The 20,728-nt window shown below is 39.3% G+C and overlaps 1 protein-coding gene across 9 annotated transcripts in view; it reads left to right on the forward strand.

The window, feature by feature from the left end:
- ADGRB2 (adhesion G protein-coupled receptor B2) overlaps positions 1 to 19,029 on the forward strand; it is a 300,446-nt gene extending 281,417 nt beyond the window's left edge. For 4 of the 9 annotated variants that reach the window (XM_072136618.1, XM_072136615.1, XM_072136616.1 and 1 more), the window contains 12 exons: positions 8 to 77; positions 259 to 325; positions 1,348 to 1,433; positions 5,495 to 5,590; positions 6,458 to 6,629; positions 8,411 to 8,506; positions 10,369 to 10,447; positions 11,434 to 12,071; positions 12,352 to 12,423; positions 12,577 to 12,672; positions 13,487 to 13,543; positions 18,199 to 19,029. In XM_072136618.1, coding sequence (XP_071992719.1) covers positions 8 to 77; positions 259 to 325; positions 1,348 to 1,433; positions 5,495 to 5,590; positions 6,458 to 6,629; positions 8,411 to 8,506; positions 10,369 to 10,447; positions 11,434 to 12,071; positions 12,352 to 12,423; positions 12,577 to 12,672; positions 13,487 to 13,543; positions 18,199 to 18,360 — 1,691 coding nt within the window. In that variant the 3' untranslated portion in view covers positions 18,361 to 19,029. The remainder of the gene's footprint in view (positions 1 to 7; positions 78 to 258; positions 326 to 1,347; positions 1,434 to 5,494; positions 5,591 to 6,457; positions 6,630 to 8,410; positions 8,507 to 10,368; positions 10,448 to 11,433; positions 12,072 to 12,351; positions 12,424 to 12,576; positions 12,673 to 13,486; positions 13,544 to 18,198) is intronic. The other 5 variants (XM_072136621.1, XM_072136622.1, XM_072136617.1 and 2 more) reach the window with 4 other exon arrangements.
- Positions 19,030 to 20,728: the final 1,699 nt, after the last annotated feature.

The following is a 20,728-nucleotide window of genomic DNA, read 5'->3' on the forward strand; positions in this document are numbered from 1 at the left end:
TTCTCAGGGTTACCCGCTCTTGTGGTTGCAGTTTCTGTTGGTTTTACCAGGACAAAAGGCTATGGAACCCCCCATTAGTAAGTGCTTCTTCATTTCTACTGGTTTCCATAGATAGTTTTTAATTTTGAATATTATTTTGAATGACTTTGATAATATTGTCTGAAAACAAAAACAATAGAACTCTCTGCTACATGGGAGGTAGTTGACCTTTAAACAATTTGCCTATTTCTTTTTAATATTATGTTTTGTGACTTCCAGCTGCTGGTTGTCCTTGGAAGGGGGGCTGCTCTATGCCTTTGTAGGACCAGCAGCAGTCATTGTTCTGGTAAGTATTATTTTTAAATTTTGCCCCACATTTAATAAAATAAGTGCAAACCGCACAAGTGTGCAGAGTGCACCAGATTAATCAAAAGTGGCACACAGTGTTCATTAATATGGTGGACCCTACACTGCTCAGTAAATCTGTGCCAACTTTTCTTTTGGTCCACCTTTGACACAGAGCGTACAGCACAATTCTTTCAAGTCGCTATAATAAATGTGGCGGTCGGTCCAAATCAGCACCGGAACCCCTCTTTAGGTACAGAATTTTGTGGTGTGCTGGCCATTGTGCAGCCACAAGGCACAAAGCTGGCACAGTCACAAAAGCTAGCACAGACACTTTATAAATACACGTGCAAGCAGTTTGCACATTTTTTTCAGTCCAAAAGAATGGAGCAAACACTTTAATAAATGTGGCCCATTAGGGGACATGTATTTTTATTTCTGCTAGTCAAATTGTTTAATTTTTGCGTCTTTTGTTGTTTTTGAGACTTTTTACTGCAACTTTTTCTGTAGTTTTTTAAAGTACGCGTTGGGCTGCACCATGTGCAGTGTGCCTAATGTATTTTTGTTTTCCAGATGTTCTGTGCGACTTTTCATTTATGTATCATTTTATTTTTCTTATTTTTGCAACTTTTTAGGCGCTAATCTGTACCTGGTCCAGGGCAGGTGTAAAGGAAGAATTTTTTTTCATGGACCCTGTTTTAACATGTAAATTGGAATTATTTCACATGCTTTAAATGTTTAAAATTTTTTACAGTAACCTCTTTTCTGAAAATTCTGAAATTTTTGGATTTAATTTATTGGTTTCTTCTAACAGTGCGGTCACACATTGCATTTCAATTGCATTTTGAAACACATTACAGCAGCTGAGAAGAGGTTATTTGCCTAATTATATTATTGTTAACATTTACATTTACAAAATGTAATATAAACACGACATTAATGCATACCTGATCCCGGTATCTTGGAATAGCTACACTTGAAAGGTGTAATCTCTTTCCGTTTTTGCTAACTTCTGTCTCATAGGTGAACATGCTGATTGGCATAATTGTCTTCAACAAACTAATGTCTCGGGATGGTATATCTGACAAATCCAAAAAGCAGAGGGCGGGGTGAGTGACTTTCTGTTTCCCACTTAAGCATTCACACCTGCATTTTTTGTTCTCCTATATATGTTATGGCATAATCCTTCATGTCTTCTGTTATGGGTCTGTTTGCAATGTGTGTGTCGACTGAGGATATTTCTGTATCCTCCTAATCTTTTAAGCTGGTGTGTATCTGCACTCTTTGCTAAAGTGAATGGTCACCAGATAAGTGCACTTACAACTATGGGCATGGGTAAAACATTGCTAAAGATCTACAATGAAAATCCCTTCAAGCTGAAGAATAGTCCTCCATCTCAGTCGTTAAAAAGATTTCTGAATAAACTACCAAAATATGTCCTTTAATAAGGAAATTTGAAGTAATTTTATCCTCTGCTTAAGCCAAGTATAAGAGTTTTCTAAGAGACAGTGTGTACCAACATCACTCTATAGTAGTGCTTGAGTGCTTGATGATGGTAGTGCCAATTCTTTAAGGATTTACCTGATGCCCAGGATTGTATGTTCAAGTATTTGGTAACACATGTACTTCGTATAGCAGAAAATATCATAATGTTTCGGCAATTTTGGTAGTCTTTTTTAAATTGTGTTTGCATTTGACTATTTTTTAATTTAAAGATGTTTTAGGTATTTTCGAAATCAAACCCCATTTACTTCAAGCGTAATAAGGGAATTGCCGATAACATAATGCATTTTAAAGCATTTTAATGAATGTTAATATATCTATTTGGTAAGCTATAAAATTAGCCATAAAACTATGACTTATTTTATATCAGGTCTCTTAAAACACTCTTAATTACTCTAATTCTTATCACCTTCCAACTTCTTCCAGTAAATGGTGATAAAGTTAGCTCTGTGAAAACCTTGGATAATGTAGGAGCTGCTAATTGTAGAGCATTGGTGTTATGATGTAGGAAATCTTTACACTTGTAGTAGTGTTTAAGCACAAAGAAATCCCCTACTTTCATTAATATACCGTAGTATGTTACAGTGTATAATAAAATTGGCTTAGAATAAGACTGTCTATTTATACTTTTAATCTTTTATTACTTGGCTTAGTTTAAGCCAGAAAAATGGTGCAAAGTGCTGATGCATCTGCATAATCCTTAACAGCCTCCCAACTTTTAATGTGACAATTTAGGCTCTTTATCCAAAGAAGTGCCCTTTTTGTCATACTAGCCATTAAATACGGTGCAAGGCATGTTAGGGAGTTTTTTGGTGCAAATGACAACATAATTATTTTGCAAACATATTAATACTTCTACCCAAATGTGCCCAGACATCTTTGTAGCCCACTGCAAGAAAATCTCTAGCCCCAAGAAAATGTTGGAGCTATGTGTAATGATGAAACGGCAACACATTCATTCTCCACTTTTGCTGCTATAAAGCTCAAATAGTTTATTTTTCACACAGTAAATGATAGAGCACATTGGCGTACTTTAAAATATGAATAGTACAACAGCATTCACAAACTTACTATGTTGTTGTATCATCAGAGACACTACTTTACGAAATGCAACCCTGTGGCGAGCAGCTAACTTTCCGAGCAAACAGCTGATAAAACAGCAGCAGTGGTTGTTACAGGATAAATGGATTATTATTTGACAGTCATTCAAATGTACCGTATATTCCGGCGTATAAGATGACCTGGTGTATAAGACGACCCCCCTACTTTCCTGTTTAAAATATAGAGTTTAAGATATATTTGCCGTATAAGACTACCCCTTTTCCAACGCATACAAAACACTGGTAAAAATTTTAAAAAAAACAGATTTGAATTTAACATGGTCCTTTATTTAATTTAAATTCTTATGACATGCAGGTATATAGCAGGAAAACTGTCGCTCATAAACATAAGGCATACAGCAACAACATTACCATTACAGCACAGCCCCCAGTAGTATACAGCACTGCCCCCAGTAGTATACAGCACAGCCCCCAGTAGTATACAGCACAGCCCCCAGTAGTATACAGCACTGCCCCCAGTAGTATACAGCACAGCCCCCAGTAGTATACAGCACTGCCCCCAGTAGTATACAGCACAGCCCCCAGTAGTATACAGCACTGCCCCCAGTAGTATACAGCACAGCCCCCAGTAGTATACAGCACAGACCAGCCCAGCATTAAAAAAATAAATAAACTTATATACTCACCCTCCGGTGGCCCAGATGTGCTGCGCTGCTCCCCCGATGTCTGCGCGGTTCGTCTTCAGTCTTCCGCGCCATCTTCTTTCTTCTGCAGGGCGCCGCCATTGATCTTCCCCGGCAGGCGCCTAGTATGCCGCGCCGCTGCTGACGTCATACTAGGCGCCGCCCCGGGGAAAAACATAGCGGCGCCCAGCAGAAGAAAGAAGACGGCGCGGAAGACTGAAGCCGCGCAGACATCGGGGCCACCGGAGGGTGAGTATGCGCCCATGCGCCGCTATCTTTTTGAGGCTTTGCCGGCAGCCATCGCTGTGAAAACACCCGCGATCGGTGCTAGCACCGATCGCGGGTGTTACCGGTAAGCCTTTGTTGCAATATGCAGCAAAGACTTACCGGCCATGGAGAGGGCTCAGCCCTTGAGCCCTCTCCATGCAGCGCGACCCGACCGCCGCTGTGAATACACGGCGGGCGGGATTACCGGCATATAAGATGACCCCAGAGAAAACAGAAGATTTTTCTGTCTTCAAAAGTCGTCTTATACTCCAGAATATACGGTATGTATTCGTATCTAGTACAAGGATGAAATTCGGACATCATAGCTCTCCACTCTGATCCTCTCTGATGTCCATTTACCCTAAGCTGGTATAGACAGGGATTGTCTTGTTACGGCAACCCATTTGACTAACAATTTCTAAAAACATAAATCAGCCATGTACATGTCCTGCTGTACAGTAGATCTGGATTCCATTATAATTGATGGGATACTTTGAGATAATTGATAATGCCCCAACAAATTTTCTTGAAAACACATTAAAGGATGATTATTGGATATTTCCTCACCGACAGTCATTTCCAGCCTTTAACATACTTTGTTATAGGCATGCTTAAAATGATTGCCAGGTTGAAGATATTAATAACTAATCCTTAGAATAGCTCAATAATATCAGGTTGGGGGTCTGTGAACCTAGCACCACCAGTAATCAGATGTTCTAAGCAGTACACAGAGAATGTAGCAGCAGATAGACAGCTCCCTGCTCAGTGTAGTGGCTGAACCGAGTAAATGCAGCTCAGTTCCCATTCGAGCAAATCTTTTCTGTGAAGAAAAGGTGTGCAGATCCACACTTGTCGAAAGTTTACAATGTGATTGTTAAATGGGTGTCATGTGCCAAAGTGTTTGTGTGTGCTAAAGTTTTTTGCTGTGTGTAGATGCAATGTACCATTCCCCCTGCAGTAAAATGCTTGATGGCTCACAAATCCCAGGAACTGCAATTGATCCAAAAAGCAGAATTCAGTTGCATGCGAGAAAGCAAAGAAGGTTCTCTCCAGATATTGTTGGATGATAAGTACTGGTTATAAGAAGGACAGCATCTGGAGAGAAATTGATGGGCTAAATACTAAATGTGGGTGATGGAGGTTCCCCTTCCTTGTATTCATCTCATGCTAACCAGGTTCTGCCTTCCTACCAGTCCAGAGCTGATCTAACACACTTCCTTTTATCTCTCTCTCCCATCTTCGCTCTATTATCTCTTTCTTGTGTGCCCCATACAACCCTGTGGCTTGTTACTTCTGTCTCTGTATACCTCATTTCTGCTCCTTCCTGTCTTTCCCTGCCAACCTGACCTCCTTCATCCCCCATGTACTCTAATTCTGTATGATGGATTTTATATTGATGTGTAAATGTCTTCTTTTATGCATGTATAAATTACATCTTTTGCATGAAAACACACATACTATGTGCCTTTGTGTTATTTTGTATCACTTTTTTAATTTTACTATATAAAAAAAAAATCTGCAAATCAATCTGCATTTCGTTTGTTGTTTTCTGGGCCCAACATTCTGCAATTCTTTATCTTGCTATTAAATTTTCCTATTCCGTTCCTTTCTTCACTATTCTGCATGGTCTTGGCTTGTTGTGATGTGGTGTTACAGAATTGAGATATCCTGCAGGAATCTGCCGCTGATATGTTACACTTGTGGAGTGCTGCCCAGTGCAAATCTGTCTGCAGCTACCGCCAACAATGCTGTGTTAGTCTTTTCTACTCTCCTTCAGTCAGTCTCGCAAAATCACCATAACATAATTTCCACATACATTACAGACATTAAGCCTTTTAGATACATGTACTATATTGCTGGACACATAGAAATTAGGATGCCTGCCCTTTTACAACATTTATATGAAAAAATAAAGACTTTTGTTATATTATTCTCCCTCGAGGATGGAATATCTCCTACTGTATTGGTATGGGACTCACTGTACGTCATTTGTCACCTACACAGCGTGATGTCTTCCCTGTACTGAAGTCCTGAATTAATGTGCCTGTCCCTAGTCTCTTGTTCTTCAACACATACTTACTTATCTGTAGATATACAATCTTTCTCCACCTTTTTATCTGCATGTCACCCATGTTGAAAACGACAATAATTCTTTTCCCGCATCCCTACACTACCCCCAAACACGGCGAGTTCTCATCAAAGTCTTCACAAGAGAAAATTGTGAGGGGTGCATCTGCACACACCTAACCTGGGATTCTTGATCTTTTATCTCTCCTACCCACACCACTTGCATTTCCCTTCATGCTGCCCTGCTTTTTATTGTGTTACAACCACTGGCTTGCTCCTCATGGCTTTCCATTTTCTTTAACCTTTCTCTCCTTTCTTACTTTGCATCTCTCCACCATACTTTCCGAGGATCTTCCTGCATTATGTTACACATTTTCTTTTGAAATTGCTCTTTTATTTCCAATCATCCCACTTATGTTGTTATTATCCTTTTTCAACCACTCATGTCTTTCCTCATATCTTTCTTTTCACCACTATCTTATTTCTATATCTCTCTTCCCTTTTCTTTATCTTTCTCTTCTTTCGCACCGTGTCTCCACTCCCTTAACACAGGGCATCTCTATGGAGCTCCTGCGTGGTCCTTCCTCTGCTTGCCCTCACGTGGATGTCTGCAGTTTTAGCTATGACTGATCGCCGATCCATCCTCTTTCAAGTCCTGTTTGCAGTATTCAATTCTGTCCAAGGCTGTGTGATCATTACTGTGCACTGCTTCCTGCGTCGGGAGGTGAGAGCTTCTCATTAATAAATGTATAAATTGAATGGATGAATATAAGGCTATGCCACAGGTGACTTTTAATCCACACGCACCATGAGGAACATTTTATATGACTTTTCCACTAATTTTCTGGCGGACCACGCATGTATACAGCCCCATTTTCCAAAAGTGGGCATGACGTAGTGGGGAGTAGGGTAGGTGGGGGTGTCGAGATGGGAGCCTCATAGTAAATCCAGCCTGCATGGTGCTGGGAGGGGGAAAATACTGAACACTAAGCTCCAGCCTTAACAGGTCCTCCCATATGTCCCATGGGAAGTAAAACTAAGAGAGTCCTTGCTGAGGAGGACTTGTATGTTCTTGTAGATTAAATAACAGCATGCCTCTAAAACCAGCAGGATTTTGTCATGTATTAAAATGAGTATGAACTCTCGAGGTACAAAGCATTGGTTCAGCCACACATGGAATACGCAGTTCAGTTCTCTGCATCAATTCATTAACAAGGATGTCTAAGAGTTGGAAACGGTGGAAAGGAAACCCATTAAAATTAGAAGGGTATGGAGGATCTCAGTTATGAGATAAGATAAAAATAATTAGGTTTATTTAGTCTTGAGTAGAGTCCACTAAGAGGTAACCCTTCCAAAAAAATTTCATGTTGCATTAAGGACAAGGGAGCACAGAGGGAGATTTATCAGAAGTGCCCGAGGGAAAAACTGTTTTAGCTGCCCATGGCGACCAATCCTAGCTCAGCTTTCATTTTCTAACAGCAGCTTATAAAATCAAATCTGAGCTCTGGTTGTTTGTGAAATCTCTCCCACTGTCTTCATCTTTAGAAATAAAGTTTAATATTCCAGAGACAACAAGGCTTCTTTACTGTAATAACTGTAAATCAAAAGGGACCTAGATGAGTTCTTACAACACATTAGCATTGATGGTTATGTAATTGAATAGGAGATTTTTATACATGGCAGGAAGGGAGGGGGGGTCCTAAAAAAAAAATTAACTAAGTGCTCACCTCCTCCAGCACTCCTGTTCTTCCACTGTGCCACCCGTCACTTCCCAGCAATGCCGGCCTCTGTATACAAACACAGGCCCAACAGTGATGGGTGGTGCCGTGGAAGAATAATAAAACCACTTTAAATGTGTAAGTATGCAATAAGCATTCTTCTAATTGAAGATAATCAGAAGTTTCTTGGATGTCTTTTATTATTCTATTTCATCATCAACCATACAAACAAGGGTATGTAGCTTTGTGCTTTTGTTACATTTTGTAGTACATGGCATAGAAGTTTAGTGTTGATGCATTATCGCAATTGATTTGCTTCTAGATTTGGCCAAAATAGGAATTGGCCCATACCTCCTTTCATGTGGAGGGCCCTAAAACATTTCCCCAGGCTCTTCGTTTCCATAGCTATCAAACTATGTAAATGACAAAAAAGCTACTCCCTACATGTCTTTTTGGTAATAGTAGAAAGAAATATAGGAAAAATATCAGTCCTTACACAGTACTCCCCGTACAGTAATTCTTCCTTGTTTCATATAGTTCAGTTTTTTGCTACTTTGAAGAGTCTACATTTTAATCACTACCACTTCTATTTAAGATATTATGTACATAGATATATAAGTATACTTAAAGAGACATAATTGTACAATTGTAGGTGCTTGAGTCCTAGGAAAGTCTACATCAACTAGCATTGCCATCCTGATACTTTCTATTTCTGAAAGGATGTGAAGATATATGAAATAGAGCAGTTTTTTTTAATCAGTTCGGTGCACTTTACATGTGCCTACAGGTTCAAGAAGTGGTAAAATGCCAAATGGGTGGGTGCCGCAGTGATGAAAATGAAGATTCTCCAAACTCCTGTAAGAATGGCCAACTCCAAATTATGGTAAGTCATATATCTTGTATGTACAGAGGGTACGGAATATGGTATTCAGATCCCTTTAAATTTTTCACTCTTTGGTTCATTGCAGCCAATTGGTAAGATCAAAAACAGTCTTTTTTTGCACATTAATGTACAGTTCACACCCCATCTTAACAGAAAAACCTGAAATGTTGATATTTTTGCTAATTTATCAAACAAGCAAAACTGTAATATCTAATGGTCATACGTATTCAGACCCTTTTCTCTCTATTGAATAGAAGCACCTTTTGAGCTAGTACAGCCATGAGTCTTCTTGGGAATGATCTAACAAGTTTTTCACACCTGGATTTGAGGATCCTCTGTCATTCTTCCTTGTAGATCCTCTCCAGTTCTCTAAGTTTGGATGGTGAATGTTGGTGGACAGCCGTTTTCAAGTGCCTCCACAGATGCACAAATGGGTTTAGGTCAGGCCTCTGGCTGAGTCTGTCAAGAAGAGTTGTTCTGAAGCCAGTGCTTTGTTAGTTTAGCTGTGTGCTTAGGGACATGGTTTTATTGGAAAGTGAGCCTTCGGCCCACTCTGAGATCCAGAGGACTCTGGAAGAGGTTTTCATCCAGGCTATCTCTAAACTTGGCCACATTCATCTTTCCTAGAAAATGCAACCAGTTGCCCTGTCCCTGCTGCTGAAAAACACCCCCATAGCATGATGCTGCCATGACCATGTTTCACTGCCGGGATTGTATTTGGCAGGTTATGAGCAGTGTCTGGTTTTCTCTGCTTAGACTTAGACTTAAACTGTGATATTTCAGTTTTTCTTGTTGAATAAATTAGCAAAAATATCTACATTTCTTATTTTTCTGTCAAGATGTTGTACATTAACCATTTCACGACTGTCATACGGATATATACCACCTATTTACACATGCCCCATACAGAAAGGACATTTATAAACATCATGATATTGGCCAAATTTAAACGGATATATCTCCTGTACCATGGCACCTGAATGTTCCCTTTAATATGATGTATTTATTGTGTATGGATGCTTAAGACAACCAGAGATATATACCCTTAAAGGGGTATTCTCGTCTGGGCATTAACATTCAGTTTGATTAATCTGCCATTAATAAACATTTCTTCAATTAGATGTTATTAAAAAAAATGTTCCTGTGTGAAGATAATTTCTCATAAATGTAGTGATATGGTCCCTTAGAAACGAGATAGCTTCCTCGGTTATGGCCACCTCTGCTGGAGGGATTGCACAAAGAAACAAACGGTTATTGTATATAAAATGTCCTGGAGTTACTACATGTCGCACAGCCGTCCTCTGGTAATGATTGCTGAATCCTGGTAATCCGGCAGGACCCTATAGCGCAAGTCTGGCCACCGCTACCAGAGAGTGACGTGGTCGTATCCGAGGAAGCTATATCGTTTCTAAGGGACAACATGACTACATTTATGAGAAATTATCTTCACACAGGATCATTTTTTTTAATAACATCCAATTGAAGAAATGTTTATATATGGCAGATTAATGAAACTGAATGTGAATGCCAAGACGAGAATACCCCTTTAAATTTCTACTAAAAAAGTAGAATTTTAGCTTTCTAATCCCGATTATAACTTTAAGAGATGATATCTCCAGTTCTTTTAAGCATCCATACACAATCCATATATCATATTCAGGAGAGACTCACTGTTTAATATCACACACAAATTATTTATAGGTGCAGGGGTTCAGGAGATATAGGCGTTTGAAGGGTGCCCCCCCTCCAAAGGGGTCCGAATACTTTCCGTACCCACTGTATATAAATTGACTGGCTGATTTGTTTTATCTTTTACAAACTATTATCAGCACAACCATGTAAATATAACCTTATTCTTATAGACAGATTTTGAAAAGGATGTGGACCTTGCTTGTCAATCTGATGAGAAAGGATCATGGTATACAGCACATGGAGAAACAGGTGACCACCATATTTGTCTACTGTCTGTCCACATGTGATATTATGTAACCTTACAATGATTAAGACACAATGAAATTCTGGTTAGCTAAAATATTTAATAGCTATAGGACATTTTAAGGTCCAAGTAAGCCTTTAGCCAGGGCCTTTAGATTTCTGAATGGGGTCCCTCTTCCCCATTTAAAAAATTTGCATATTTGTACACATATAAGTGAGTTACAATCATACACAGTATATACACACCACATATACATACATACACACAAACGTACAGTACCATATATGCCCATGTACCACATATGCACACACATAAAGGGCATATACACATAATATATACACTTACAGCAAATACATAACAAATACGTACCCAATATGTATATGATGATGATGCCCCCTGACACTGCAGGCCCCATAGCAGCTGCTGTGGCTGATACCACTGTACTTACGCCGCTGCCTCTAGTTTAAATTCCTCTCATGAATTTCAATGATAATCTATAATAATTAACTGGATCTGACAATTATTTGGCAAATATTATTTATAGTACAGAAGTTTGGCAGTGGTTCAAGGATAAAGGCGAAAAAAATAGTTGCTTAAAAAGGAAACTTTAGGAATGTGTAAAAAATTCATTGATCAAACTGTACTCAGCAGATCTTTTTTAATGGAAAGCCACAACTCAATAGTGAGCAATTTAAGACTGTCATTTGTTCACATTCATTATCCACAGAAAACATCATGTGGTTTAATGGGTACGTTTTGCAGTGATTTTTACACCTCCTATAATTAAAGATGTGAACTCCAAATATTGCACCTTTTTAGATAAAAATGAGAATGAAATTATGGCATCATGTTTCTTATTATTCTTATTATTCAACATAATGGACCTACATCCTTCAGGTATAGTTGACAATGGACCACTAGAAGCTTCTGGTAGATTATATCCAAATGCACTCGTTAGAATACTAATTTATTATTTTTCTCCTTGTCTCAGTTCTCTTTAAGGAACTAAACACATGTCACCCATCCAGTGTGACTGGAGCTTTATCCAGAATATCCTTAGACGATGAGGATGACTTAAAACTGCACAAAGGTGGTGATGGGCTGAGCTTCTCTCACCTTCCCGGGAACCTCTCCTCCCCAGGAGGCATCCTCTTGCAGGTGCCCAAAATCACCCACAATCAAGTGAATGAACTCAATGACCCTCTTCCAAAAAAAGAGATCAATTTGGAGCGTGGTCCCCTTTATTTGTGTCCAGAGGGAAATTTGTGGCCTTTAGACTTTGGGGATGGCCCTCAGGAGCCATCACTGGAAAGTGAGTACATGGTTCTCCCCAGACGGACTTTGAGTCTTAAACCTTTTAATCGGGACCAAGGAAAGCTCAACATGAAGCTTTCGGAATTTGGGAAAGGACGACAGCAAGGCGACACGGATAGTTATCCTAATTTCTTGTCAGTGGACCACATTAACGTCAATCTTACCCCACCCTATGTTCCAGCACAGCATCAGTATGGATTACCATTTAAACAACCACCCTCTGTCAGACAGATCCTGGCATCAGAGATGAATGAGCGGAGCCGTACAATGCCCCGCACGGTGCCTGGTCCATCTCTGAGTGCTGGGTCTCTTGAGGTGAGAGGTGGAAGATATTGTTTAGGTTTTGTCTGCTTTTCTTGCGTGCCTTGTTACTGTCAAGTCTGCTATTCTCCAAAATTTCCTCTTTCCTATTGTTGACCCTTTTTCCTTATGACATTTCATTTTCATTCCCCTGTTGTGTTATTTTAACAAACCAATTCCCTTTTATTTTTGCAGAAAGTCTAGTCCTTCCATGTTGCAGTGTTGTATGTACCTTTCTCCCTTCTCTCAATCCATCTTCCTGCCTTCCTCCCTTTCTCTCTTCCTCCTCACATAGAAACCACACCAACCTGTCCCTGTGTTTCTCCCTCAGCGAAAAAGATTGAGATACTCAGATTTGGACTTTGAGGTGAGCTCTTGTACCTGGATTTAATCCCAGGTCTGCATGGTAGCACTGGGATCTGCATTGCATGATAGTTGTCATTACATATACATTACAGTGATTACGAGGGCTGGTAGGTGTGGGTGGCAGTGTGTTAATGCTATAGTTGACTTTTTGCAGAAAGTGATGCACACAAGAAAGAGACACTCAGAGCTTTATCATGAATTGAACCGCAAGTTCCACACACTGGAAAGGTACCGGGATGCCAGTGCAAAGGTGCGCTATTTGTTCACCCTCCTTATCTAAGGACACTTACTAGGTGTTTTTTTTTCAATTCTCTTAGACAAATAATATGTAAATCCACTCTATTCGAAAAAGAAATATGACTATTCCTATTGAAATATAAGCATCTTTATAAGTTCACAGTGTCATGTGCTTGACCTGCCAGGTTAAATGTAACATTGTTCATAGACCTCAATAAAATGCTGCCATCTACTTCATAATATAGCATGAGAAAATGGCAGATAATTTGCATGAATCATCTGAATGGAGAGAAAGAAGCATATAGCATATAATACCTTAGTCATAGCTTTTTAATAATAAATGTGCATGTTTGCTGTCCATTGTTTCCCACTGGTCATGGTATGGCTTATGCACACAACTATCTAATGGACAAATCAGTAGCAGGCAGACTTGTCCTGTATTGGGTGTTGACCCCTTATACTCCCATTAGGTCATCAATCCAGTGTTTCTCAAATAGGAGAATACTGCAGTTTCCAAATATTCTGTGGGATGCAAGTCCTCATTACCACAGTTATCTTAGTGATATAGATCCTGGATATGGCCTTGTGCACAAGCTATTATGGCAGAAGCTTTTGGCACTGCTTGCCCTCGCTATGCTAATTATACTATGCTTCCACCCCCATATTATGTTTCTCTTTTTCTACTGGCAAGCAGATGCGTCTGTAAAAAAGCATAGCTATGAGTATTGTTGCATAGGTTTAGCTGGTAGCATATATATAAGAGAACTAAACCATGTATTACTACCCCTTTTGAATTTCTAGCTAGCTTTTTTATGTTTGTAATGCAGAGAGACAAGCGTTGGAGTATATCCTCAGGAGGAGCAGTAGAAAGAACCTCAGCCAGTGTGAGTAATACTCTAATATTGGTATTAATTATAATGTTATAGTAAAAATAAACAGTAATTTGAACAAACATGTAAACTTTGCCATTAGATCTGTCTTACCAGATCGGTGTTAAAGTTTTGTCTTTATTTAATCCCTATAAAATCTAAAAGGAGATTCTACCATAACAATAAAATCAGACACTTATGTGTTACTGATCCAACATGAACATAAAAACTGCAAAGTGTACGTTTCAAAATGGATATGCATCTATTTCATTGGTCAGGTAAACCCTCCTGTGCATTAGATCTTATCTGTGGTTTTTTATGACACTTTTTCTGCTTCCTCTTGGCGAGATTTTGACTCGTAATTCCTGATAACAGATTATCCCCACTCATCCAGGATGTAAATGAATAATGTTGGTGCCAGAGTATGTCCTTTATTTATACCTGTATAGTAAGTGTATAAGGTTTCTGAGCTAGAAAATCCTATATACATGTGTATTCATGTATAAAGAATATAGCCTTGGTGAAACAATATGGCAAATAATCAATGTTAGGTTAGATGTCTAATTATTAAAGGGGTTGTCCAATGTTATTTTTTGAATGCCGACCGGAGTATAAGCCGAGACCCCTAATTTTACAACCAAAAACTGGGAAAACCTATTGACTCGAGTATAAGCCGAGGGTGGGAAATGCATTGGTCACAGACCCAGCCAAGTATATAGCCAGCCAGCCCCCTATAATATACAGCCTGCCCCAGCCTGCCCCCAGTAGTATATAGCCTGCCCCATCCTGCTCCCAGCAGTATACAGCCACCCCAGCCAGCCCCCAATAGTATACAGCCACCCCAGCCAGCCCCTAGTAGTATACAGCCACCCCAACCTGCCCCCAGTAGTATACAGCCTGCCCCCAGTAGTATACAACCTGCCCCAGCCTGCTCCCAGTAGTATACAGCCACCCCAGCCAGCCCCCAGTAGTATACAGCCACCCCAGCAGTATACAGCCACCCAAGCCAGCCCCCAGTAGTATACAGCCACCCCAGCCTGCCCCCAGTAGTATACAGCCACCCAGCCTGCCCCCAGTAGTATACAGCCACCCCAGCCTGCCCCCCAGTAGTATACAGCATGCCCCCAGTAGTATACAGCCACCCAGCCTGTCCCCAGTTGTATACAGTGTGCCCCCAGTAGTATACAGCCACCCCAGCCTGCCCCCCAGTAGTATACAGCATGCCCCCAGTAGTATACAGCATCCCCCCACTAGTATACAGTCAGCCCAGAATTTAAAAAAGAAAACTTATTTACTCACCCTCCGGTGGCCCCGATGCGCAGCGCTGCTCCCCCGATGTCATCGCAGCTCCTCTTCTGGCTTCCAGGCTCCTCTTCTGGCTTCCTCGCCATCTTCTGTCTTTCTTAACATCGCGTTGGGTGCCGCAACTGTTCTCTCCCGTGCGGCGCCGGTGCTGACGTCATACTAGGCGCCACACAGGAGAAGAACAATGGCGGCGCCCAGCAAGATGTTAAAGAAGACAGAAGACGGCACAGAAGCAAGAAGAGGAGCGGGGAAGCCTGAAGACGAGCCGCGATGACATCGGGGGAGCAGCGCTGCTCATCGGGGCCACCGGAGAGTGAGTAAATACGTTTTTTTTTTAAGTCCAGTTTTAATTATTTTTTTTACAAGTATTGACTCGTGTATAAGCCGAGGGGACATTTTTCAGCACAAACTCGAGTATATACGGTAATGAAAAACTATACAATTTTCCAATATACTTTCTGTATTACTTCCTCTTAGTTTTCTAGATCTCTGATTCCTGTCTGTAAAAAGCTTCATTATTTACTTCTAGTGGATTGCAACCTGCCCTGGTCATCTGTGCAACACAAGTGCACAGCTTAATATATTAGCAGACTTCTCTGTTATAATGATCTGGGCATCTCTGTGAAATTACATGACCAGGGACAAGTCTTTTACAGACAACAAGAAGAGATCTAGAAAACCACAAGGAATAAGATATAGAAAGTATATTGGAAAAACGTATAACTTTATTATACCAACAATAACTTCTATTTGCTAAATCTGGAAAACCACTGGTCATTGTGGTTGATTGATTGGAAAGTAAATTTTATTTTTTTTTTAAGCTGCAAGTCATGTTTACAGCTAAGTTCATTCCAATGGGTAAACTTAATCAATCACTTGTACTAACCAAAGTCAATCAGCATCTAATAGGGTATATGTTAACAGTAATCTCTTCTAGAAATAGACATATTGCTTATTATTATTCAGAATAATGGTTTTGTGCATCGGTTGGTGGTTTGGTATAATTTCTGCCTACAGAAGATAATACAATATTAATGCAAATCAGAGATTGCTTTAATTACAAAAAAGAACAATTATAGAAGATCTACGATGAAATGATCTACTGGCATCTTATACCATCCGGCATTTAGTATGTGTAATTTTCCTACATAAAGTTTTCATGAAGTTGTATATTAAAAAAAGGTGTTGTAATATATACATTTTATTTGAAACATATGAACAGCTAAATGTGTTCTTAAGGCCACATTATAACTAATGATTTCCTGTGCCTCTTATTTGATATGCAATATACAGATGTGTTCATTCTTACCTTGAATGTTATTGGCCTCCAATACAATTTAATACAAAGTTGCAAGATTTTAGAAAATTTGAAAGGCTGCATTTCTCAGCACATGCACCGTAGTCAGACATAGACACATATCAGCTCTAATTTAGTGACAGTATAGTTGTTTTTGTTGAAATCTAGTCATCTTGGATGTGGTCAGCCAAGAGGTGTTTACTTAGATGTAGACCCTTTCACTTTTAGGCTGCATTCACACGAACGTATGCCCGGCATACATTCGCCGCAATGGAGAGGAGGAAGGGTGACCCTCTCCATAGAGATACACGGTGCATGGCATAGGACATGTCCTATATTTTCCCTGTGTACGCAGCGGCATTGTCTCACCATTGCCGTCTATGGGGGACGTATGTATATGTGTATATATGTCTCCCTGACGGTAGTGTGAATTCTGCCTTATTCAGATATTTTACTAAAGGTTATGTTGCTACATGTGTACATGTCACATTAAAATTCTATCAGCACCCCTGCCAGTAACCTTTTTTTTATCTAGAGGTCTAATTCATTCATGTCAGCCATGCATAGTGCATGACTTTCTACACGCCAAATGAACTCACTCTCATCAAAGTAAGATACAATGTCTTTAGCTTCATCCATTGGTGTCATTTTAGAATGATTCAATCATTAGCTTATTCAGGGTCATATTGACCTGGCAATTTCCTAAGGTCAAATGCATTTATTTTGAAAATATTTCCATTCATTGATTTCCTTACAGTTCTATTTATCATCAAATTCATCTATTGAGCCATTGATTCATCCATTAGTGCCTCCACTGTTCAGTCACAGAAATGAATTTATAGTAAAACGTTAAACATGCATACAGTCATTTGTACATAAATATGTGTCCATGTGTTTTGCCTTAGTTACAATGATTTTCCATTATTCTCACAAAAATTTTAACTAAACTTAAAGGGGTATTCCCATGTGGGCATTTACATTTAATTTAATTCATTTGTCATATGTAAACATTTTTCAATTTGATGTTATTAAAAAAAATGTTCCTGCGTGAAGATAATTTATCATAAATGTAGTCCCTTAGAGACCAGATAGCTTCCGCGGATACGACCACCTCACATTTAGGCAGCGGTGGCCAGACATGCGCTATTGAGTCCTGCCTGACCGCTAGGCTTCAGCAATCATTACCACAGGACGGCTGTGGGACATGCAGTAACTCCTGGACATTTCTTATACAAAAACCTTTTGTTTATTTGTGCAATCCCTCCAGCAGAGGTGGCCGTATCCCAGGAGTCAATGTTGTCTCTAAGGGACCATACGACTACATTTATGAAAAAATGAGAAATCTTCACCCAGGAACATTTTTTTAAATAACATCCAGTTGAAGAAATGTTAACACATGGCAAATGAATGCAATTAAATGTAAATGCCCAAATGGGAATACCCCTTTAAGTGCAGGATAACATTGTACAAATCAATAGTGTAGAAGATAATAATAAACACAGAAATGTATCTTATAGAATATGTTCCTGTGTACAACTTTTCCCCCAGCCTTTCTTCCTTTTTTTGTAGTTTGTGTAAATCAGCTATGTGTCCCCATACACCATTGACACTGAGAGATAAAGGAACCTGATAAAGTGTCTAATGACTTAACTCTTTACAAACAGCCTCTTTATAGCCTAATTTCCTTAGAGAACTGAATCATCAAATATTCTCTGGCTAAGGAAAGAGTTTATCATTAGCATTCTTATCTGTCTGAACTGGATGGCCTCAGAAGGTTTCCAGATACACTACTCACTGCAGGAGAAAAAAGCAAAAAAAAAAGACATAAAGAAGCTGAATTAAGTATATTACAAAGTTGTCACCAGTCTATTTATTTCTGAAGTAAAAAGCTTCAAAGATTTAGTTACGCTTTAATATGTATCATGCATAAAAAAATTTTGTTCAAGAGTTTGAATGATGACGTAAATGATTTGGACAATTTAAAGCTATGTCACCTTGGTTGAAATAAATGATATATTTGTTTAATTGAACATGTCATCTCTCTTACTGTTTGGTATTGGCTCCTCAGGAGAAGACAAGTCCGGCTGGCCCTCATCAAAAGGCTTGGGATAGCTATAGAGCACGTTCTTCTCAGATCCATGACCGGCTAGGCCTGCGTTGTGTGGATTGGGATCAACCTCCACGTATATCTATGGATATGTCAGATGGGGATTATCAGACTGAAGTATAAGGCAATCTCTCCTTTTATTCTATTAATTTTATTAACCTCTTGGACTCTGCTGATTATCCGGACACACCAGAGAAATCATCACAAGGTGTGTTTGGTTTAAGCCCATAGAGGATTACACTTGGCTAATGGAGTACTCACTGGATACTTACTTGAATATATGCCAAATGAGACAACTAAATCAGCAGCGATGATGAGATCAGAATGAATAATGATGGCCAATATAAGGACTGAGCAACTCTCTGGAGATACATCCCTCTGATTTTGGGATTATACATCCAGGATCACTTTTTCACTTTATTGTAAGGAGCTCCCAGACAGCAAGAAGCTGTTTATTCTCTTTCTAAACACACATATGTTGTCCTGTCACAAAACTTCCTCTGTTCTGCTTCCTGGACATTGCTTGTCAAGTGAACACTTTCTTCCAGTTTTATTGCCTCCCCCTCTTCTCTGCCTTTCGCCATATTCAGGCAGGGATGGTGGGCATTTCCTAGATGATGGACATCTGAAAGGGTCAGACAAACTGGACTGTGCTGGCTCATCTTACTCCTTGCTGAGTTAACTGAACTACAGGGCAGTGAGAAAGGGGGTCAGGTGGCACTGGGTTTTAAAAATGCCTAGAATTTGTTTAAAAAGGAGAAAAAAATAAAAAAAAAATCTTTTGAAACGTGATACGAGGTAAGTTGTTTTCATTCCTTGCTTTACAAAGGACTTCTTAATATGTTTCTTTTTTCAAGATAACAATCATATTTCTGCAAAACACAGTCAATTAAAGTGTTTTTTATATGAAGAAAGTTGATTTATGGACCTGCCATGGCCTTTTATTAATGGCAGATTATAGTCATGAACCTTCTCCATTGGATGTGGCATAAGAAGGTACCACAGGTCTATATGGGGGGAATAGGATAGACAGAGCATGCCCCATAGAATGTTGGGTCCTTAGAGGATGAAAGATCATCTGTACTGTAGACACTTTTCCTACAATTACACATCTGTCTTTTTATAATTAGAAAAACGTACGCATTGGATGTGCAATGAAGTATCAATGGGATTTCTATGTGTTTTAGCATATGGTAGAAAGTAATTAATAATACTGTCTGCATGTAATTTTACAGAAGAAGAGAACTGCTCATGACATTCTGATGGTTCTCTTCCTGATGGGTGTCAAGAACATTGGTTTAAAATTTAATAATAGTAGTTTTTATTTTTAAATAACACAAAGTAAAGGGGTCACTTCATAACAACTTCTTTCAGATTGGCAATCTTATGATCATATCACCTCAAGTCACAGGTTGCAAATGTAGTATCATATTTAGGATGAATGGTGGCCATATGGTAACCTACATAATGTAAAACGTAGATGGCTTGGGTCTGCATATCTACCTTTTACAGAGCATCTCTTATTTCTGGATCATAGAGGAAGTCCTTAATGGGGAAACCTAACCCTACAACATCCGTATGATCAAGTGGGTTATAAGGACAGGGAAAATCTTTCCATCCCTTTCAAAAACAACTTTGTTGAGCTTTTTCCAAGCAATAGTCCAGTCTACTTGTGCTTGGCGACTTCTGGTCTTATCACCTGACTTACATTAACTGCATTGTCCGATCTACATTGGATACACAATGTAATTCTTGTATTTTTTGCATAAAGTCTTGCATTGATGAGTGAAAATAGTTTGCATCAATCCCCTGTTGGGGGCAGCTACAGGACTGGAGACTCCCTACCTTCACTGTTCTTGTGAGTCTATTAGTCTGGTAGTCTAGATACTCCCTGCACTTGCGCTAGGTAAGGATAACACTGCAGTGCTGCTGTGCACAATACAAATGCTTATCATGGAATTGCTGTAAAAAGGCTGCAAAATCCCTACAGAACAGGTGTAATAGCCTGTGTTAACTTTTCTTAGTCATCCCATTGTCATTCCCCAGCAGAAGCTACTCCTTCCACATCTACTATTATTCCCCTATAGTGACTCTATAGAGTCTCTAGGCCTTGATCTTTTAGCTACTTACCACATATCTTTACCAATGATCTACTCTAATCAGTATTACATTTTTTTTATATATAATTGTATTTTTATTATCATTTTTCAAAGAAATATAACAGAAAAGTTAACATGCACATATTTCACATTAAAGTTTTTCAACAATAATACAACCGAAAGACAATTTTTGTCCCAAAAGATATTAACAACTTAAATTTTCCATTTGCGTATCAGGATGCAAAGCCTGACAGTGCAATGTTTTCCTGGCATTTAAACATTTACCAAGGATAGCATCAACATTATGCCTAATCGGTTTAGAGGGGTTGGGGGGGGGTACCAACAAAAGACAGTCATACAAACTCACCATGACAACAAGTAACACTTGGGTA

The sequence above is a fragment of the Engystomops pustulosus genome, chromosome 2 (genome assembly GCF_040894005.1).
Source record: "Engystomops pustulosus chromosome 2, aEngPut4.maternal, whole genome shotgun sequence".
In the NCBI taxonomy this organism is placed as follows: Eukaryota; Metazoa; Chordata; class Amphibia; order Anura; family Leptodactylidae; genus Engystomops; species Engystomops pustulosus.